Source organism: Mercurialis annua, linkage group LG8, assembly GCF_937616625.2.
Source record: "Mercurialis annua linkage group LG8, ddMerAnnu1.2, whole genome shotgun sequence".
Classification (NCBI taxonomy): domain Eukaryota; kingdom Viridiplantae; phylum Streptophyta; class Magnoliopsida; order Malpighiales; family Euphorbiaceae; genus Mercurialis; species Mercurialis annua.
In genome coordinates this window covers 43,322,128-43,345,534 of record NC_065577.1, presented here as the reverse complement: position 1 = coordinate 43,345,534, position 23,407 = coordinate 43,322,128, and the positions used below count along the sequence as shown (strand labels likewise).

General features: G+C 34.8%; 3 protein-coding genes across 6 annotated transcripts; all 3 read left to right on the top strand.

The window, feature by feature from the left end:
* Positions 1-12,855: 12,855 nt before the first annotated feature.
* LOC126662136 (uncharacterized) lies at positions 12,856-13,606 on the top strand. Its single transcript, XM_050356022.1, has 2 exons — positions 12,856-13,286; positions 13,333-13,606. The coding sequence occupies exons 1-2, from the start codon at positions 12,856-12,858 to the stop codon at positions 13,604-13,606; spliced, it is 705 nt and encodes a 234-aa protein (XP_050211979.1).
* A 2,143-nt stretch (positions 13,607-15,749) lies between these two features.
* On the top strand, positions 15,750-17,937 carry LOC126662247 (protein NETWORKED 4A). 2 transcript variants are annotated; one of them, XM_050356168.2, is made up of 2 exons: positions 15,750-15,889; positions 16,184-17,937. In XM_050356168.2, the coding sequence occupies exon 2, from the start codon at positions 16,184-16,186 to the stop codon at positions 17,774-17,776; it is 1,593 nt and encodes a 530-aa protein (XP_050212125.1). In that variant the 5' UTR covers positions 15,750-15,889; the 3' UTR covers positions 17,777-17,937. The 2 variants fall into 2 exon arrangements, with proteins under 2 accessions (XP_050212125.1, XP_055959985.1); XM_056104010.1 differs by lacking the exon at positions 15,750-15,889 and adding an exon at positions 15,918-15,938.
* Positions 17,938-19,251: 1,314 nt separating this feature from the next.
* LOC126662244 (uncharacterized) lies at positions 19,252-23,207 on the top strand. 3 transcript variants are annotated; one of them, XM_056104008.1, is made up of 3 exons: positions 19,252-19,310; positions 19,707-19,871; positions 20,170-23,207. In XM_056104008.1, the coding sequence occupies exons 2-3, from the start codon at positions 19,751-19,753 to the stop codon at positions 22,983-22,985; spliced, it is 2,937 nt and encodes a 978-aa protein (XP_055959983.1). In that variant the 5' UTR covers positions 19,252-19,310; positions 19,707-19,750; the 3' UTR covers positions 22,986-23,207. The 3 variants fall into 3 exon arrangements, with proteins under 3 accessions (XP_055959983.1, XP_055959984.1, XP_055959982.1); XM_056104009.1 differs by having other exon boundaries at positions 19,295-19,310; positions 19,696-19,871; XM_056104007.1 differs by lacking the exon at positions 19,252-19,310 and having other exon boundaries at positions 19,584-19,871.
* The last annotated feature ends 200 nt before the right edge of the window (positions 23,208-23,407 follow it).

Here is a 23,407-nt window from a genome sequence, read left to right as displayed (position 1 = left end):
GTTACTAGTAACATAAAACTTAAAGTACTTAAGATGGTTAATTAATTTATATCAGATTTTTTGCATTAATTCAACTGGCTACTTTTTTTTTTTTTTTGATTCAATTGGCTACTAAAGATATAGAAGACTGGTTAATTAATTTTGTGAATAAATCTCATGATCTCAATCATATCCTATCATTTAAAAAATTGGGATGGAGATGCGAATATGGGAAAGGACGAAGAGACAATTATTCAGTGTTTGCATAAAATAATATAGTAAATGAAAAGAACTAAGTAGATGTTGTCTTCCGAATGTCTCTTCCAATTAAATTAACCATTTTTGTGAATTACGAGTAAGATTGTTACTTTAACAAATTCATGATAACGCCCTTTTGCTAATGGGGGGTCATTGGGGTATAAGTTTTGGTCAACTCATCCTAAAATTGGACTAAAAGACTTTGATGGATTAGTTCCAAAATTAAGTGATTATGATTCAATATTAATCTAAAGGGTCTTTGTACTTTGTTTTTAAACAAAATAATATCAACCATTGATTTTAAAAGGATTAATCAACACTGTTAGAATATTATGTAGATGTCCTGCCACCTATAAAACTTATAATTTAAAACAATTTTCACGATTTAAATATCCTTTCCATTTCAAACCACCAAGAAATTTAGCTTCTAAATTCAAACAAAAAAATTCCAATATATCCCAGTATAGTCGTGGTGATAATCAATCAAGAATTTCATAACCGTTTTAATTTTTTTTAATCTGATTAGTTGTATAATCTCTTCATCTTTTTTTTAACCTTTTGAACAAGGTTTGTCTTTAATGTAGCACGTACATTTTTGTGTTTTTTCTCTTTTTTTAACACATGTTTGTTATTAAAAAATTCCATATGTGCAATTTTCATTTGGTTGAGTGTTTTCCATTTAATAAATAAAACACCAGATTGCACAAGTCTAATTTTCTTTGACATTTTTCTCTTTTTATTGATCTTTAAATCGTAAAAAAATCTTAAACAAATTTCATTCTCGAAAGATGAAATTGCATAAAAACGATTAAAAGAGTTTATAAATGAACTTGTTTATTCTTTATGTGTACTATTTACCGCCCCAAATTACTACCCACCGTCCAAGTTTTGACTGAAACGCCCCTATCATATTTTCAATTCAAAAACAAAAAAATAAAAATCCTCTCAACTCAAAAATCTCTCAAACTCAACCTAAAATCACGACGATAACCGGAGCCGATTTATGCCGCAATCGACGGGAGATAAAAGACGGGAACCTCCGATAATTAATTTTTTTTGTTTTTAACTGTTTTAATAAAAAAAAATTATTTTATTTTTTTAATGGCCATCGCCCGGCGATGGCGATTGCCCTGTGCACCATCGCCTGGCGATGGCGATGGTGCACAGGGACAATCATCCCCGAGGGACGATTATCCCAGTGGACCATCGCCAAACAATGGCGATGGTGCCTATGGACCATCGCCAAACAATGGCGATGGCGCCTATGGGCCATCGCCAAACAATAGCGATGGCGCCTATGGGCCATCGCCAGACGATGACGATGGCCCATAGGCGCCATTGTTTGGCGATGATCCACTGGGACAATCGTCCCTCGGGGACGATTGTCCCTGTGCACCATCGCCATCGCCAGGCGATGGTGCACAGGGCCATCGCCATCGTCGGGCGATGGCTCTTAAAAAAATAAAAAAAAGTTTCTTTTCTATTAAAACAGTTAAAAACGAAAAAAATTAATTATCGAAGGTTCTCATCTTTTATTTCCCGTTGATTGCGACATAAATCGGCTCCGGTTATCGTTGGAATTTTAGGTTGAGTTTGAGAGATTTTTGAGTTGAGAGGATTTTTGTTTTTTTGTTTTTGAATTGAAATTATGTTAGGGGCATTTCAGTCAAAACTTGGACGGTGGGTAGTAATTTGGGACGGCGAATAGTAAACCCCTTCTTTATTGATATTAAGTGCAATTAAAAAAACTGTTGAATGATTTTTAAGGTATCTTGTAATTTTTGCTTTATGTGCTTTTTGCTCGAGGTGAGCAATATACTTGACGAGTATAAAGCTTATCTTGAGTCTGGACCAATTTGTAGGAGTTCAAACTTGAGGCCAACTTTCAAACTCAACGAGTTTGTAACCTCACCCCGAGTTTATTTGTCATCATTTGGACTTAAACTCGTGGTAAGTAAGATACTCGACGAGTACAAAAGTTACCTTGAGTTTAAAGTTAGCTGGATGGAAACATACGAAATCGAAGAGTCTCTGCATACTCGACGAATTTGTTGTATTACCTCGATTTTTTTAGCTTTTGAAATGATTTGAGCTTTTATTAAATATCCAACCCTACAAATTTCATGAAATAATTATATTATTTTCGGGTTGCTCTTTGTAGTGCTACTCTTTTTAATGGAGTTGCCATACTGACTAGCAATCCCTTTAGTGTTTAGATGTAATAATATATATGAATTTATATCTTTTAAGATTTGTTAATCCATTGTCTAATAGTAAACTGATAGACAAGTGGTAATCATGGTATTAATATACATGTGACTTAAGATTAGGTGCATGATTACTATCAAGCACGTTAACAGAAGGACTATTAAATTATTTCTAAAAATAAAAATACCAAATAAAAAAACTATTAGGAACGAAATAAAAAAAAAATGTACATGGACTTTAAAATAAATTTTATCTTAATTTTTTTTTGGATAAATTTTGTCTTAATTTTATTGAGATTATATGTAAAATTTTAATTTTAAATTATGATGAGATAATATATAAAATTACAATTTATGTTAAAATTATATAAAAACTTTTAATTTTAATTTTATGTTATGATAAGTTTATTTGAGCATTTTTACCATTAAAAATAAATTTAAGAATATATATATAAACTTTGCATAAAAGTTGAATGACCTAGTTGGATATATTGCCTCATATAAAAACTCACCCATCCAGTAAAGAAGTTGGGCTTAATATAGTCTAGAGAAAATTAGAGTAATTACGGGCTTTGACCATTTTAATTAGAATAATACGACCTCAAAAATGAGAATTGAGATTTACGGGGCCCTTTTAATTTATTTGAATTTTAGGATTTTAGTTAGCAATTATAGGTTTTTAAATTAGAAAAAAGCCATTATCGTAAATGGTAACCTCCCTCTTTTAATTGCCGATTGCATGTTTACATTTGAAATAGATACTTCCAAGAATATCTCCGAAAATTACTCCATAAATAACTCCACAAACAACTCTCCAATCCCACTTTCCAAATCTTTCTCATTTCTTTGATTTTAGGTTGACACAAATTCTGGAATGGCGAAAACTAGGGCGTCTTCAACAAATAATTCTGATATGAAATCATCCTCATCAAAGACACCCGCAATGGCAAAATCGAAGAGGGTATCTAGCAAACGGAAAGTTGATTTTGATGATGCTCAAACTTCGAGTAAGAACCCTAGAGTTCTTAGTAATCAAGAAGATAGTGACAGTGATTTCGAGGCATTCACTGTCACTGATAATCAAAAGAAGAAGAAAAATTGTTCCTTCTCCTCATACTTCTGTTAAGGTAATTTTTATTAAAATTCTTTATTTTTTTACCTTTAATTGATTTTTGTATTTTGTTTCCTGTGATTCAATAATGTATTTTAGGGTGTGTAACTAAATGTTGTCTATTTGGTTGTTTTGTTTAGATGTGTTTAAATTATGTATTTGTTTTCTTAATTTTTCAATTTTTTTTAATGCACGTTATATGTTTTTAATCTGTTTATGGTTAATATTTAGTTGTATGTTGGTTACCTATGGGTGAACTAAGATTAGAATGTATTTATGTGTTAGACCCTTTTTATGAACTCTGTATTATGTTAGTTATTTTAGTTTTTATTTTTTTATGCATTTTATTTGTTTGTTAATTGTGTAAGGGTTCTTATGGAGTTATCTGATGGTTAACTATAGGTGAACTGAAAGCAGTTGTTGGAGTGGGACGAAGATAGGCGAACGATGAACGAAAGCGAACGATGAACGAAGGCGCGGTGGCCGGCAGCTGTTGTCTTTTTTATTGTAATTGGGATATTAACAATGATGTAAAAATAATTAAGGTTAACTATATGTTTTCTAATGGTTAATTAATAGTTAACTAACTTTGTATGATTTTTTTATATAAAACATGAATATATAGTGATAATTTTTTTTAATTACAGTTAATTAATATGTGACTAATAGACAGTTATTTTTATACGTATGATTATTTTTAAAATAATTGAAATTTGAAGTTCAGTTGTTTTTTTATTATATTTGAATAATTTTAAAAATAATTAGAGGATAATTATATGTTTCCTAACGAGTAACTATTGATTAACTATACTTGTATTGGTTATCTAAAACATGAATACATAATGTTAATTATCTTTTTTTTATTAGTTAAAGTTAACTGACAGTTAACTAATTTGGTGTACTGTTAATTTTATGATATATTATTGTTAGATTTATCTAAAAATGATTTTATGATGTTAATAGTTTTTTTTATTAAATTTAATTTATTAATGGTTAACTACATGTAAATTGACAGTATATCAGTTTTTTTTACAAATAAATGAATTTATATTGTGTATTCATATTTGTTGATTGTTTATGATGAGTTGATGAATTTCTTGTTTTGCTGGATTTTTTTGTTTTTCAAATACTTGTTATTTTCATTTTTTTAATCATTTTATTTTTTTGGTTTTCTTTTTGCCGTTTATGGCATATAATTCAAATTATCAGTAACTATAATTAAGGATTATTAAAGATTCTTGAATATTAATTGCTATATATTTATTCTTTGAGATTTTGTAGGAGATTTTGATTCTTGTAACCACTCCTTCCTTTTTTATAGTTGACAGTAATTCTCAAATATCATAAAGTTATTTGTGCAATTTGAAAACTTAAAAGTATGTCATCAACTTTTTTTTGGTCAACAGTAAAAATCTAATTAATTATAGTCATGTAGGGTATTTGTCAATTTTTCTCTATAGTTTAACCTGAACTTGTACCTTTTTACCCATATAACCTCTAAACTTAAAGTGTTACCCATCAAGCATCTGAACTTATTAAATAATCCTTTTTAATCCCTGAAACAGAGATTGAGTCTCAAACGCAGTGACGTGGCAAAAGATCTTTGACCAGACTGCTAGCTTGTCTACCACATCACCAAATATATAATGTTTAATACATAGTTTGACCCCTGAATTTATACTAATTTACTTATTTGACTTCTACACATTTTGTTTAACCGATCACACCTCTAAACTTATTAAATTATCATTCTTAACCCCTGAATTTGAGAGTTTTAAATTTATTTTAATTTATATTTTATTTTTAATATATATTTAGTTTAATTAATAATTAATAAAAAAATATTGTTTTCCATATTTTATACACTATTTGTTTAAATGATACTGTTTATTTGTTTTATATATTATCAGTTCGAATAAAATTGCAATGAAAAATAATTATATTTTATTGAATAAATATTCCATTTAATTTAATATTCATTTTAATTTATTTTGCAACTGCAATACACGAGATGAGATTTAAATGATCAGGTTAGAGGCAGCTCAAATGCCCAGTAAATATTATATTATATTGGTAAATATAGTTTTTATATAATATAAAAATAAATTTAAAATATATAGATAATAAACATAAATAAACTATGATAATCATAAAATAAACATTTAATAAACTATAAATAAATATTATATAAGAAAATAATACTTAAAATTAACAAAAAATAAAATAAAATAAAATAAATATTAGATTAAATGAAAATAATTATATAAGATATAACTATTTTTATTATAATTTTATTAAAATTGATAATTTACATAAAATAAATACAAAATAAACGATATGTAGTAAAAAAAATATAAAGTCTGGAAGGATAATTTAGGGGTTAAGAAGGATAATTTAACAAGTTTAGAGGTGTGATGGTTGAATAAAAAATTTAGGGGTCAAGTAGGTATATTAGTACAAGTTCAAGGGTCAAATGACGTATTAAGCCATTTTATTTTTTTACCTAAGTTTTTCTTTTTTACCCTGACGCGCCAATTTTTATTGGAACACACGCGCCAAAGCCAGGTGGACGAGTAGGAGTTAAACAGTTATAAATTATCAAATTCAGGGGTCAAAAGGGATTATTTAATAAGTTCAGGGGTTCGATAGGTCAACCGTTAAATTTAGAAATTAGATGAGTAAAAGGGTATAAATTCAGGGGTTATACTATGTATTAAGCTAAAGAAGTTGGTATGTAAAACAAAACTGTCACATGTTAGACTTCTATTGGCTATAAAGACAAAGTAATGTTAGGAGCAAAAGCCTAATCTAAAATAATACTAAATAATAAGTGATAAAATTGAAAATTAATTATACTTTTTTTAAAATGGATTCTAAACTGTAGCGGATCACATTATTTTTTAATCATTGCGTTCACTCTAGAATTTACAGATTCAAAAATACAATATAAACTGAAAGAATAAGAGGATTTATCAAGGGGAGGATTTTGTAGACAATATTAATATGAGGAAGACAACTACAAGCGAGGAAAACTTGGTTTATGATGATAATGTGAAGAATCTGAATTGTCAAAATGGTGCACAAAATGTTGAATGAGAGGCCTCCATTCACAACAAGTCAAACGGAAAGAGCCATTAATTTGATAATTATCATTTTTATTTTGATGATATCTACAAAGTGCCTAATCCAATCCACCATATATTATATAGTCCCCACTAAGATGCCATTATCAACCAATGTGGATCCATTATTTAAATTGAGACATGATAAGAGTTTTTACCTTCTTTGAATGTATATATATTTTATAAAAGATTATCCCATTTTGTGATTAGCTGTAAAATGATTGAGCGACTCATTTTATGCCTTTTTTGAAATATGTATATCGAGAAAAATTATTCAGTGCAATCGTTTCAGCAATATCATTCGTGCAACAAACTAATTATACGTTATCCATGTGCAATTTTTAATAATTAAAAAAATTTCTATCGCTAATACTTATTGGCTTGTTGTAACACAATTAATATATGTGATAAACATCCATACATCTATTGATAATTTTACTTAACAACTTGTAATACTCGATAAGTCGAAGTCGAACCCACAGATACGAGAGGTTTAAAAGTGAGTGAAATTGACTATGAAATCCAATTCGTTTAGCAACGAGTAAAAGGTTTTTCGATTAACAACTACGGAATTAAACTAAAACAAGCAACGATTAAACTATAAAACAAACTACAATTGAACAACTAAGTGATTAAAAAGATTAAAACAATAATTAAAAGCGTCTAAGGGTATTGGTTTGGGTCAAGCCATCTTAAGGTATCTAAATCCGCTCTCTCGAGCCGGAAGTCGAAGACCGACAATTGATTGATAAGTCGAAGTCCAACTCACTCTCGCAATGTCAACTACACCAATCAATCTGATTAATCCGCAAAGTCAAACAACCGCTAAATCCCTAAATCACCCTCGTGCATCTAGGTCTAAAGTTTATGCTTAACTAGGTCTATTTGATTAGTTTAACTCTCGCTATCATGACCCAAATTATTGAGCCGCGACCGGCGCTAGAGAATGGGAGTGATAGCTCTAAATCCCATAGCAAGCCTAAACCACTATAAATTTTTCGCGAATAAAAATATATTATTATTAATAAAACATTTTCATGAACTTCTTTAATAATATAATTACAAGTATCAAAATCTCGTATTCACTTCTGAAAACAGATCTGAAACAATTCTTATAAATCAGGGTCTTACCGAGCGATATCTCATATCCAGCACCGTCCTGTTTCCAGTCACAATCATAACAAATTCCATTCATGGCAATTGATACCAAATTCAAACGGACAAAACATCATTTTTATAAACAACTTATTTATAAAATTATATCAGAGTTTACTTTTCAAATACCGTTTGAAATTAAATCGTAAACATTATACTGACACCTACTGACTACTGCAGCTCTATAAAGACTTGTACTTTGTGTAAGCCCACGGACTGCCAACAAAAAGGAGATGGTCTGTCTGATACGACTCCGATCACCTGAAAGAAAATACTGTGAGGAGGTCAGTATTTTGGGAAAATACAGAGTGAGCTTGCAAGTTACTAACGGTATTATAAAACGTAACATCGCATTTAAGAAAGCAGTAATATTAAAATAATACATATAAGCAGGTATTTGATCCGTTCGAAACTAATAACCTAAAATGCAACACAACTTACGAATATTCAAATCATACTGTTCCAAATGGTCCGACCCGGGAGTGTTCACACTCTACCACGTCGATCACGACCAATCTTTTAATCCCAAAGTGTGAGTCCAACTCACTAGATATGGGGACTCCAGGTTACACCGTAACCGAGTGCTCACTCGTATCGAATTCATTGTCCAACTTCGAAATTCATATTTATATTCGTATCATGTTCATATTCATATTATATTTCATATGCAAACACACTAGATTGACTCGATACTGGTGATCACACAGCCTATTGACACCCAAAAGGTAGCTAGTTTCTTCGGATCGCGTACTAGTCTAAGTTCAAAAACAATCATTCAAATCATTGAATCATATAAATGCGATGTATAAAATCATAATATTCATAATATATGAAAATAACTTTATAAATAATACGCGAAAGTAAATTGAAACTCACAGAATTCGCTATCCCAAAATTGCAATATTATAATCCCGCAAGCGTAAGCTCCATGCGTTGTTCGATTACGTAGCTACTCCAGCTAGACGGCTTGGTAGCTTGTCGGTACGTCAGTTACTTAATTGAGTTACCTGTACGTTTAATCCATAAACGTAGACTTAGTACTAAAACCCTAAGTTATTAACTTAGGTAAACACAATCTTATTCCAATACGACTCTTAATCTTGATAATCTCTTAATCATATTCCTTTTTATTGATATCTAACTATACGCTTCTTATATATTAAAATCTAAATCGAACATGTCACGTTTGATATCCAAATTTTGTGTTCTCAGAGTCTGTGATTCACTTTTAAGGCCCGACGTACTTGAAGTCGGAAATTTAGGTCTAAACGGGGCGAAAATGCCCCAAATGACTTCGTCATTGGTTGTGCGAGCGCACGAGTGAGTGTGTCGTTTGCACAACCGTGTGTGTGCGATTGCACATTGTGTGCGTTCGCACACCGTGCATTTGCACGGTCCCAGAATTCTTTTTCCAGGCCGCCCCGACGTGCTCGATACCCTAAAACGAGCAATACATTGTTTCTAACAATATCACTTCAAAAACGTCGATTAAACATAATTTCGACGTATACGATTCGATTACCTCGTTAATTATTAAAACAGTCAAAGAACTTTCAAAACCTTGAGCTAATCATTCAATCTTACCTCGTTTTGAAGCTCGTAGTAGATAGAGAATTGAATTCTGAACAAATCGACATAAAGAACGTGCGATTCGGACGAGAAACGGCGAAACGGCGACGGATCGACGATGATCGTTAAACCTTCCTCTGATACTCTTTTTCCTCTCTGGATCATTCCTTTCTCTTCTCCATTCATATATATAGTTTGGCTAATTATCCATTTTAGTCCTTTAACTTAAACCAATTCTCTTTCAAACTTTTTATTTTAACCAATTGGTTAATTATTCACTTTAACTCAATTACCTACGTATTGAATGGAGAAGAAGGTATCACCAATAAATAATACGAATTCTAAAATTATTATTTTCCACCAATAATCCTTTAATTGAAATTTTTCGAGGCTTAATTGGCTAATTTATACTTTAGTCCTTGAACTTTGAAAAAATTGCAATTTAGCCCAAAACGCATCTACGTCCAAATTTTAAAAGGTCTCGGATTGACTCGAGACTTTTATTACAATTAATATAAACTATTTCGCCTACCTTGGCGAAATAATATCCATCACGGGATTTATTTTATATTAATTTTCTAACCTTATCCTCAAATCCCGCTAATACGCTTAATAAAATTTACTCTAAATTCCTGATACTATTACATTAAATCCATTCTGATTTAATGTATTGGAATTCGTGACACGTGACATGATTTAATTATCTTAAAATATTTGGGGTATTACACTCGCCCTCACTAAAAAAAACACTAATCATGGATTAAGAGGCCAACTTAATCTAAGCATTAAAATTAATAAACACAACAAAACCCTAACACATACAACCAGTGGCGGAACCAGGACTCCAGCTTAAGAGGGTAAAATTTTTTACATTCGGCTATTTAAAAAATCAAACGGCGGTAAATATGGTGTAAATATGTTAATTTGTAGTTCTAGGGGCGGTTTTAACCGCCCCTACAAAGAAAAAACCGCCCCTAACACATGTAGGGACGGTTTCTAGGGGCGGTTATAACCGTCCCTACTAAAAAAAACCTAAAAATTCTATTTTTTTTTTAAATTTTTTCCGGCGAGGAGGGTAGGCCGACCCTCTTCGACCCTCCCTAGTTCCGCCTCTGCATACAACCCTAACCAATCATCAAGCAATCAAACATGGCAATTAAAACAACCCATAAACTAGGGGTTTAGCTACTCATAACTAAACAAGCATTAACCACTAAGCAATAATTACTAAGCTTAATAAAGAGTAAGATGCTTACCTTAAGTAGAATGGGTATTAAAAGCATAAACAAGAAAATGAAGATTCCAATAATAAACTTGCATAGATAATAAATTTGTTTTTATAAAATAAAGCTCTAAGCCACAACAATAGTGGAAAAAATGGAGGCACAAAACCCTAAAACTACTCTACTCCTAACTAAAAAAAACAACTAAAGGTGGGTGAAATGTTCTTTATAAAGTGTATGTGAGTTGTATTCCTAATTTAGAGATAAATTACCTTAAATAGGGCTTACAAAATAAGAAAGAATCCTCTTAATACAAGTTCAAGGTTGGTCCAAAAACGAAAGTGGTACCTCATGTCTTGTTACTCCAAAATTAAAATCTCATCATATATTTAAAGTGCTTCTCGATCGAGAAGGATATGTCTTGATCAAGATATGAGCAAAAATTCATCTGCCTACATTCCTTGATAATTTTCAGTAGAAAATTCATCTGTCAATATTTCTTCACTCAAGACTTTTGCAACTTCGACAGTTCTTCGATTCTTTACGCTTTTTGACCACATTCGCTCCGCAATCGCTCCGTTGTGCCTGAAACACTTATGCAAGTAATAAGGCACATAATCGCTTAAAAATACATGTTAAAGCACAACTAAACAATGCAAAAAAACTATTTAAGTATTAGGAGTATTCTACTCCTATCAACATCTATGATGGAATATAAATTTTTTAAAAACTTGATCTCACTAGATGTCGATTCGTACTTTTATGCTTAATCATGTGATGAAATCCATGATTTCAAATTTTATTAACAATATATGTACGTGTATAATATATATGTATAATTAAAATTTTAATACATGTATAAAAGTATAAGTACCAAAAAAATTACAAAATAATACTCCTGTAGTAATAAATAAATCATGCACTAACAAATAAATAAAAAAATTGAACGATGGTTAATCAATTCAATTTTTTTTTTAAATTTTTACTAGTTTTTAGCAAATGATAGTGATATACATATTAAAGGTTGAGCAGGGGGCTGAACCTATTTTCCAGGATATAAAGAACAATATATATTGAATAATTTGATTAGAAAAATAAACTTCATACATCTCATGAGTTGTGTTGTACAACCATTAAATTTAAAAATGAGTAAATAACTTGGTTTCGATAAAATTAAATAATAGAAAAACTCTGTCAAACTTGGCAATTTTGGACCAGATTTTTCGGTCCGGCGCATTTCAACAGACTGGTTAAAAAGAGAAATTTTATAGCAATCTGGCCAGTTAAGGCACCAGAGCGGATTGGTTGCAAAGCGGCGATAGGAATACGAAGTTCTTTCACCAAAAAGCTACAAACAGAAGAAAAAACAATACGATATATCATATTAAAGACGAGATGAATGCGTGGCAGGTTGGTGAGGGAGTGAAACGAGTGGCTCTTTGTTATTTTCAGAACTTGTTTTCTTCGTCTGGTCCGACTAGTCAAGAAGAAGTTTTTTCTTCTATTGACTCGGCTATTTCAGCTGAACAGGCAGATTGTTTGGGGAGATCTTTTAATCCAAAGGAGGTTGTCCAGGCTCTCAAGCATATAAGCCCGACTAAGGCCCCCAGGTCCGGATGGAATGTCGGCGCTTTTCTACAGTACTTACTGGAGTGTGGTGGGTCCAGATGTGCTTAAATGTGTAAAATAATTCTTTGTCAATGGGGTTATGCCGAAGTCTATGAATCACATTAATATCGTGTTAATCCCAAAAGTAGCGAAGCCGTCGTCGATGAAAGATTTTCATCCTATTAGCTTATGTAACGTGGTCTATAAGTTAATTGCGAAGACGTTAGCGAATAGATTGAAGCGGGTCTTATTTACAGTTACTAATGAGTCTCAGAGTGCTTTTGTCCCGGGACGGCTTATTACTGATAATGCTTTGGTGGCTTTTGAGATGTTTCACTCGATGTCTACTAGAAAAAGGAATAAGCGCGGTTCAGTGGCAATTAAACTTGACATGAGCAAAGCTTATGATAGAGTGGAGGGAGTTATGCGGAAAATGATGTTTCCAGCTCACTTTATTAAATTAATCATGTCTTGTATTAAAACTGCTTCATTTTCGGTTATGATTAATGGACAAGCCCACGGTTTGATACATCCACAACGAGGACTTCGACAGGGCGACCCGCTCTCACCATATTTATTTCTTTTTATGTACCGAAGGATTCTCGGGCTTGCTTAGGAAAGGAATGGTAAATGGTCGGTTGACAGGAGGCAAGATTTGTAGAGAGGGCCCGGTGATTAATCACCTCTTTTTTGCGGACGATAGTATTCTCTTCGCCAAAGCCAATGAAAGGGAATGTCGTTACTTAAAAGAGGTTATTAGAAAATATGAATGTGCGTCGGGGCAGTTGGTGAATTTTGACAAGTCGGAGATGATGTTCAGTCGAGGGACTCCAACACATACTCGGATCATGATTGGCAGCATTGTGGAAGTTAGGGAAGTTGCTTTCTTTAAAAAATATCTTGGCGTCCCTACTATGATTGGAAGGTCTCGAAAACCTATTTTTGCGTTTATTAGGGATAGGATCCACAAACGGATGGATGGATGGAAAGAAAACTACTTGTCTAAGGCGGGTCGGGAGGTGTTGATAAATTCTATTGTTCAGTCAATCCCTACGTATATAATGAGTTGTTTTGCTTTGCTTATTTCGGTTTGCAACGAGATTCAAAGCTCTACGGCTCGGTGTTTTTGGAGTGGAGCGGAAAACAAACGGAAAATTTCTTGGATTAGTTGGGAAAAGATTTGTAATGCCAATGAGCAAAGGAGGATTGGGGTTTAGAAATGTTCGGGCTTTTAACCTTGCTATGTTAGCAAAGCAAGTATGGAGGCTCTATCAGTATTCGGACTCATTGTGTGGTAAAGTCTTCTGCGCTAAGTATTTCCCAGAATCTGATGTTCTTAAGGCTAGCAAGGGAAAGTGGGCGAGCTACGTTTGACAAAGTTTTATTGAGAGTCGATCAGTGTTGATCGATGGATTAGCGTGGCGTATAGGGAATGGTAAATCAATAGATGCAAGGTGCGACAACTGGATTACGACAACTAGCTATATGAAACCTATTGGTGCAAATTTCTCTAATGATAGTGTTCGGGTTAGCTCCTTTATCGACGAGGAACATTGCTGCTGGAATGCGGATAAGATTAAACAAGTTTTTACGGAGACGGATTCAGCTAATATTCTGCAATTGCCCATCAGTAATCGGCTTCCACCTGATAAACTTTTCTGGCCGCACACTAAAATGGGTCTCTTCACGGTTAAATCGGCCTACTATATTGCAGCTAAGAGGGTGAGAGATTGTGTTGCAGGTCTTTCAATGGACGATAATCCATGTCTTTGGAATAATATCTGGCGTGCATCAGTGCCTCCAAAGGTAAAACACTTTCTTTGGCGTATTGCCCATCATACTCTTCCGTGCAACGATAATTTGGTAAAAAAGAAGGTTAATGTCTCTGATCTTTGCCCTCGTTGCCACATTGAGGTTGAAACATACATTCATTGCCTTATAGAGTGTGAAGTGGTCAGAGGATTGTGGTTGGTGTCGCCGTTAGCTGTTAGGGTGGATATATTCCGGTGTTGTTCTGTGAGGGACTGGCTTTCGATTATGAGCAGTAAATTGGAAGGAGAGGATTTGGATTTGTTTATCATGATCCTTTGGGTGATTTGGTTAGATAGAAACAATATTGTTTTTGAAAACCACAGGGTGCCAACGCCGATGCTCTTCAACAACATTCATTCGATGATTTCCTCAGGGAATTGCAAGAAGCGGAAGGATAGTAGTCGTGCTTCAGATGGCCAGGTTTGGACTCCTCCGGTGTCACCTTGCCTGAAAATAAATTCAGATGCATCTGTTTCAGTTCAAAAGAACTTGTCGGTTTTGAGTGCGGTTTGCAGGAATTCAAAAGGGGAAGTGGTTCGTTCTGGGGTGTCAATTCTGCATGGTTGTGTTAATGCAGAAATAGCTGAGGTAAAAGCAGTGCATTATGGCTTACTGTTGACTAGAGAGTTAGCTTCTCCTAGCTTTGTTTGCGAGATGGATGCCTCAAATGTGGCTACTAGGCTTGATGGCCCTAATTGCGCTGAGGACTACCTGCAGGTGATGGTCGAAGATTGCTTAGCTGCTTGCGAAGGTCGTGATGTTCGGTTTCAGTATGCTAATCGTTCATGCAACCAAGTAGCTCATGCCTTAGCTAAATGAGGCATTTTCTTTGGGAGGGATCGTGTTTATAACGGAAATATTCCTTTTCCGGTTAATGAGCTTGTAACTTTATTTTGATCTCTAATAAAGCTCATATTGATTCTAAAAAAAAGGCACCGATTTCTAATTTTTTCAGCTGAACTGGTTAAACAATAGTTTTTAGGTTCATAAATCAAACATCTATATACTTATATAATTGAGAGGATAAGAAAGCACTTTTATAAATAACCATAAATAAAAGACAAATGACTAAAAAAAGTCAAAACTTTCATGAAAGTTTAACAAAAATTCAAATTGTTCAATTTTATCCAATTTATTTTAAAACTCATGATTTCATTTCAATTATGTGCAATTACATAATTTTACTCATTTGGCGCTGATGTGTAGCATAATGCCACATCAGTGCCATGTAGGGTACACATGAACAATATTGCATAGTTGATATTATTGAAACGAAATCATGCATTTCAGAACAAAATGGATAAAATTGAAAAATTTGAACTTTTGTTGAACTTTCATGAAAAATTTGACTTTTTTGGTCATTTGACCTAGATAGAACACTTATTTATTATTTTAAAATGATTATTAATAAATAATTTTCATTAATTTTTTAAATTGAATAAAGCATTTATTCATTATTTTATAAATTTTAACTTATTAAATTTTAGCTGTGAATTTATTTTAAAAATATAATTATTAATTAGTTTCGGTGCAAATGCGCCTTACGACTAGTTTTTTTATATTTGTGAGGAAAAATTAAAATGAGAGTAATATTGGGTTAATGATGGAATGGGTTGAAGCGCGTGGTGGGTTAGGTTGCAAATGTTTATTGGATGTAGACTGTAGTACCCTAATAATGTTTGAAAGGAGGGTAGTGGTAGATTGAAGTTGAAATTTGAAAATTGAAAAGCGGCAACTGTATGAATGATTTTGAAAAAGAGCTGATGTTCCTCTGAACCTTTCTCACTGTCTCCACTCTCTTTCATTATTATTATTTGCTTCTCTCCAGGCAGCTATCCTATTCAGGTCAGTTATGCTCTTCACTGGACTTACTTTTAATTGCACAAACGTATAGGTATATCATTTTGTACATTTTTTTCCTTTTAGCCACTCACTGCCCTCTTCTTTATTCTATTCGCTCATCATCCAATCCTTCTCTTACATCTTCAACTTGCAATCCCTTCTCATCCTCTTCATTTATACTTTTTTTTGCTTTTAACTGCAACTACACTTGTCTAATTTTATTTCCATCAACATCTTTTTTGTTCCACAACTGTGCTCTACTTTATATTTTTGCATCCTTTTTTATTTTGTACACAGATGGACCCGACTATCAGCAGAGTCTTCAACATGATTGAGCAAGATGCTGCATCTCTACCAAACAAAGCTGAAATCTGCAAACTCACTAGGCCTCACTTGATTGCTGAAATTGAGGATTTCCACAGCTTATATCGCTCACTGGCTCTACGCTCTCATCATCTGAATGCTGAATTGCACAAGACTTTACCACCTGAATTTCATTTGCACGATGCGAGCACTGTCCCCGGCACTCCGACGCTAACTCCTGAGCAAAAGCAGCCATTGCACAAGACTGGCCATCAAGCTGCCTCTATGAGTTCTGATAGTGCCACCTCTGACATTTCATTGAAAGCTGGTTCCGATTTGTCTTCATCGTCATCAGACTCTGACTCAGACTCCTCAGGCAGTGCCTACTATAGCATGCCAGTGAACACTGAACGCAAGGGACTTCGCCAGAAGGTCACGGAGCTGGAGGCTGGCCCAATCATGAACATAGAGCTCCAGTTAGCCGCAGAAGAAAATAGCAATAGCATGTTTAATGAACAAGAAAATGGGAAATTTGAACAACTGCTTGGAAAAATTATGAGATATGAGGAAGAGTTGAGGGGTTCAAAGCGAAAGCTCCAGCTCTCGGAAGAAGAGGTTGCTAGATTAAAGGGTGAGCTTGAGAAAAGCCAACCCTTTACGGTTATTGCAGAGACTTTGCAGGATCAGCTTGAATTGGCACATAGAGATATCAGAACGAGGGACGCTGATCTTGAAGTGGAGAGAACAAAAGTGGTGGAGCTGCAAAAGGGATTAGCTGACAATACAAATGAATTACAAGGCCAGCTAAAATCGGCTGAAGAAGAAAAAAACTTGTTAAGGAGCAAGCTTGATTCAGAGTTCTGGCAGGTTGTAGACTTGCAAGAGAAGATTGTTAAATATAAAAATGATGTTTCTGCACTTGATAATGAGGTGAAAGCATCAAAACTTGCACTAGTTGACGCGCAGGAAAATTTCTTAGCTGAAAGAGCACATTTGCAGTCTGAGATATCTAGTTTGTTAGAGAGAAACACTATGATGGAGTCAAGGCAAAGAGAGTGGGAATTACAAGGGAAATCCATGGAGGAGAAGTATAGGCAAATTGAAAATGAGAAAATGGAAATGCAGCTTCTTTATGATGGTCAGAGGATAGGGCTGCAAGGAGAGATAAGTGAACTGAAGGAGGAAATTGGCAACAAAAATGTCCATGTGGAGAATCTGAATAAGAATCTTGACAGCCTTAAGTTCAAGTATGACATGGTTATGGCAGAGAAAGATGAGATGAATGCCAAGGTGAACCAACTGATTGCAGAAGTGAGTTGCAAGGACAATGAAATGAGGCAAATGCATATTGAAAATTCGAACCTGATTGCTGGGACAGAATGTGCGGAAAAGACCGTGGGTGAGTTGAGAATGAGAATAGTGGAGCTGGAGAAGGAAGTGGAGAAGCAAAGATGTGAGCTTTTTGATGGGGCAGAGGAGAAAAGGGAAGCAATAAGGCAGCTTTGTTTCTCCTTGGATCACTACAGGAGTGGGTATAGAGAAATCTGCCGAGCATTTCAGATAAGGCATTCAGTTATTGCTTCTTAAGTGAAATTTCCATATTTGCTTATTCAATTTGTTGTTTGTGGTATCAAAACATTTTAATGCTTGCTGCACTGCTACTCATGTTTTTGTTGTATTACTATTATGTTTTCTCAGAAAGGTTAGGCTTGGACCATTGGAATTCAATATAATATGCATTGTCATAACAGGGTATTTGGTGTTAAAATTAGATTGAATATACCATTTGATATCAGTATTGTGTGTAGAGTTCAAGTTTATAGTGCTCCGTTAATAAATTAGTACTAGTCACCAGTTTTGGTCTCCATGTGAGCACCGTTTGTTTCACCTAAAACTCAGTTCATATCTAAAAAATTCCTCTCGAGGTGTAAGCAGGCTGAGTCGAGTACGAATTAGATCAAACTCGACGTTGAATGATTTCTACAAGTTCGAGCTGGAGGTTGAGCGTGTTGTATAAATTCGAGCTCAGATGGATTAAATCTTCAAAGTTAAGCTCGAGTTTGAATTCGAACTCGACATCGAATTCAATAAAAATGAAATTTATTCTTTAAAAGGTATTATTCTCAATGAACTTTTTTTTATTATAAACTATGCAATTTAATCAAATAATGAAATGCAGATCGAATTCGAATTTAACTAGGATTTTTAAACCTATCTCAAGTAACTCAAATTTGTTTGCACCCCCACTCCTGTTTATGGGTCGTACTTTTTATTATTTATGTAAGTCCAAAACCCGGCTCTTATACTCTATATATGTGGGTCCGGACTAAATTTTTCCGAGCTTACATCGCCGTGTAAAATGAAACCAGCAAGCAAATAAAATTAGGTGCTTTTTCGAATTGAGGCTAAAATTGGGCTTTAAAATGAAAAAATTACAATCCAAACCCGATCGTAGGAGATGGGCTTGGACGGATATGGAGGCCCATAAACAGGTCAATGAATAAGACATTATTGAGCTTAATTTTGTGTGTTAATGAGTAGTAAAAGTGAATCAATTTGTTACATATTTGGTAGAATTGTGGAAATGAAAGGTGAAGGAAAAGTGAGATTGATGAGATAGTGTTTTATGTGTAAAAGCTGACACATAAATGATTGCATTAAAATAAGTAATTTGATGCCAATTCCAGGTCAAACCTACGACTTCTAGAAACACGGAATTAAAAATGAAGAGAAGGTCGTCGTGCTAAGGAATACAATAGACATGAGCGACTCACTTCATTATAATTAATTACCACTAACTAACTCATTGGTCTCACCACTCGTTCATAATTAATTAAGCATTTCTATCAACAAGACATTTTCAATGAGTCAATTCCCTTGTCTGTCCGTCTCTGTGCAAGAAAAGGCTTTATATAAGAGGTAAAAAAGTAGGTATTTACTCACTAGACTACATAACTAACTTCATTTATATCCCTTCTCTTGGGTTGACTTGCAAAATTAAAATCACCTTCCAACTCCAAGAGAAGAAGACTTTGTATAAATATGGTTTGGTGGACGAACAAACAGCAACAGCAACAGCAAGAAGAAGATATTATTTATCCAGAAGCTTTTGCTAACTAAGGTTGTTTCATCTCTCCCTCCCTCTGTTTATATATATTATTTACTTACTGCTTTTTCATGTGTATCCTGTTCCTTTCATTTATTGCTTTTCTACTTTCTTTGGGAGTTTTGATCCGATCTCTACCCTCTTTACTTTCTTTCTTGTCTGCTTCTTCCAATCCTAATTTTACTATATCATTTGGATCTCTTCTCCACTCTTTTTCTTTTACTTATTGCTCCTTAATCTCATCCCAACTCCTCTTTATTTTCTATTTATTTGCTCCCATTCACTTTCCCCTGCCCATTATGCTTTATGCTTCAATTTTGTTCATCTAATTTCACATTAGCCCACTCTCAGCCCTCAGTCTTACAATAGGGTCTGATTCATGTTTGAATATGATATTTAGTGTCTAGGCAGGCAAAGGTTGGATAAACTACACTTACTACTATATTTGGCCAAACATGAGCGGCAAAACCAGCGCAAAGATTCGATTAGTAAGATGTCCTAGATGTCGCCAGATCCTTCCAGAGTTGCCTAATGTTCCTGTCTACCAGTGCGGCGGCTGCGGAATTCATCTCCAAGGTAACATATTCTCTTTCAATAACAACAATCATCCATCTTCATTCTGCTGCATGCTACAATTTAAGACTGCCCGAACAGTACTCAGCTCTGGATTTTCTCATATATTCTCTCATTTTAATAAGCCTGCTTATCTTTGCCTGCATCTTTCTTTTTGAAATATCGCCTCATAATCATTTCAAAGGCATTTAGTTATTGAATGCCGTTATTTTTTTTGACATTTCCTTTATGGAACTTTGATGTATCCTGCAAATGTGAAGCTGCTATTCAGTTTTTAATTGATTCTTCTGTCCTCATACAGCAAAACTGCGGATAGAAAATGCTGCAAGCACATCTAGCTTAGCTGAACCAAATGCTGCAAGCGCAACATCTAGCTTATCTGAAGCAAATGCTGCGAGCGCAAGGTCTAGCTTATCTGAAGCAAATGCTGCGAGCGCAAGGTCTAGCTTAGCTGAAGCAAATGCTGCAAGCACAACGTCTAGCTTAGCTGAAGCAAATGCTGCAAGCACAACGTCTAGCTTAGCTGACGCAAATGCTGCAAGCGCAAGGTCTAGCTTAGCTGAAGCAAATGCTGCAAGCACAACGTATAGCTTAGCTGAAGCAAATGCTGCAAGCACAACGTCTAGCTTAGCTGAAGTAAATGCTGCAGAGACAAAGAGATCGGATCATGTTTCTGAAGATAAGGAATCCAGTAGCTCAAGTCATGAAGCAATTCTTCATTCTGCTGGGTCTGTGGAACGAGAAAAACTTTTCGGTGATTGCAACGGTGACAGGCTCACAGGCGCAAACTTAAAAATTGAGGATGAAAACCATGTAACTGACCAAAATGGATATGAGGATTTTGATAGTCAGCATCTTGAAGATAAGGACTCGCTGAACGATGACCAAAAGAGTGGAAGTGATGAAAATGGATCTGAAGAATATGAAAATGGATCTGAAGAATGTGAAAATGGGAAAGTTCTAAACTTATCAAGTGAAGATCTCTACAATAGAAGCCATAGAAATGAATCTTTCATGTGCATTGTTGAGAAGTTTGGACTTCCTAATGAAGAATCTTCAGCAAGTGATCCTGCTAAGTTTGCTAATGGAGAACTGTCCCAGTCCTCTTTATCAGGAGGTTGTTCAGAAGTCGAAGATAATGATGAAAACTCGCCATTAGATGAAAAAGTGAAAACAGAAGTAGAGGCAGAAGCAGATGAAATTCATGAGAGTAATTCCATTTTGAGAAGATTAGGTGAAAGGGATATGGCCCAAACAGAGGGAAATGCTGCATTTTCCCCTGTCCATAGGCCAGCTGTAGAAGGCATCTCACCTGATGGTCTTGTAAATTCGACTACTCAACTTCAAAAGCAGCCTCTGGACGGTACTCAACATCACGGTTTTAGATCTATAAATACATTTGAAACAACCAATTTAGTCAATCCAAGCTCTGAGCTCAGTGGCACTCTCATAGATTTATCAAAATCTCCAACAACTAGGAGCACACATGCTTATTACGATGATGACATCTCTTCTTATGAAGAAACCGATGATCAATTACCTGATAGACACAACTATCCATCAAAACATGCTTATAGGCTTGCAAACAATGCAGCTGCTGATGCAAGGAGCAAGAGAGAAAGATTTCAGGCCTACAGCAACTATGATATGCAACATCTTTCGAGGAATTATGCACCCGTGCTGCCTGAAAAGACACTTTATACCAGGAAATTCAGCAACTTGGATCGAGGTGAATTGCTGGAGCCAACAAGATTAGGACATACAATTAGAGACTGGAGAATGGCAGAGAGAGATGCATATATGTCTCAGCATCTTTTGCATCAAAGAGAATTTCTGCCCGGCTATGAAAGTGGTAGTCCCTCTGGTCAAGTGCAGCATGGTTTCTATAACAGTTCAAGCTTTCCTTCTCAAGACATGTCCGCATACGCTGAACAGGAGAAGATGAAACTGTTGAGAACGGTTCATGAATTGCAGGAGCAACTTAACAGCACCTCCATAAGTCATAAAACAAAGGGAGGAGTCGCTTGGAAAGATAATCGTAGTTCCATGTACTATGATCATGAGGCCAGACAACAGGAAAGTTTGCATAGTTCGTACATTCCTAAATATTCTGGAGGACTCGGAGATGGGAGCAACTGGCCTCAACAGAGGAATTACTCGAGAATACCATTCTCTGCTGAGGCAACAACCAGTAGACACCGATTTGATCATTCCTCGTGCTCCTGTCCCCAAGACTGGAAGCATTCGGCACCATTACCTCCATCTCTGCTTCACCACTACAAAGGGTTCTGTCAGGTACATTCTCGCCTCAACCTTTATAATACTTATGGATCTCTTCCATCAAGTCCTCAACGGCATGTGGACTCTGGATTTCCTACATATAGCCGTGGAGCCAAGTCTGATGACCAGAGGCATAGAGATCACGAGGTGCACACGTACTTGAGAGAGAAACACCACTTGGCCAAGCGACACCTCAGGCCCATAGCAGGTGGAGCGCCTCTCTCGACTTGTCCTTGTTGCTTGAAACTTCTTCAGCTACCTGCAGACTTTCTCCTCTTCAAAGAAAGAAGATTTCATCGGCTAAGATGTGGAGCTTGTTCAGAGGTACTCAAGTATTCACTTGTAAACGGAAGTCATCTAATCCCATTTACACCAATCAGTGAAGTTGGTCCACCAATTGAGGCCGATGAGTATAATAATGCTACTCACCGGAGAAACTTTACTTCAACGTCTCATGTCAGTGGTTGTCCTGTTTCAGATTCTGATGATTTTACCGAGAGGGATCCTCGTGATATCCATGGAAATGCGGTTGAAAGAAATGTTTCATACAGCTCACTTGATCATGGAAAAGAGAGGAAGAGGTTTGTTTTAAAGGATTCTAAAAGTAAGGGTAAGAATCATGTTGAAGTATATGAATCTAGAGGCCCTTCCACTAGTAAATACAATTCAAAGAAAGAGTACTCAGAAATTGAGGAGCTTCCAGAATCAGCAACAGGAGGAAGAGGTTCACCACTTCATCGATTGATGGGTTATTCTTCACCAAGTGCTGTGATGCTTGGTAGCGGACCATCTGACCCAAAGGCAAGCTCGTTCCATCAAACACGCAACCTGACGTGAGAGAAATGGAATTTTTGTTCTCAACCAGAGGCATGGTATTCTAGTTACTTGGCTTACTTTTCAAGAAGATTTCCCTTTGTTGTTTATATTTCATACATTTAGTACACATTTGAGAGTCCCAGTATATAATAGAAGTAGAGCCAGACATTTAATTGTGTAAAGATGTTTCTGTACCAGTATAGTTCATTGACTGTATAGAATGTTTTTGAAGCACTTGTCCAATACCTGCTCTGTATCAAAAATGAATTAATATTATTTTATTTTGACCATGGATTGGTTGCCATTTGTGGTAATAAAAAGCTTCATGATCTAAAAAGTAATGGTTCAAATGCTGCTGCATTTACAATATTGACATGTTCATATAAGTAGCTGTATGTTTTAATCCAAAAAGAATTTACCGCTGTAAAACTGCATTCATTCCA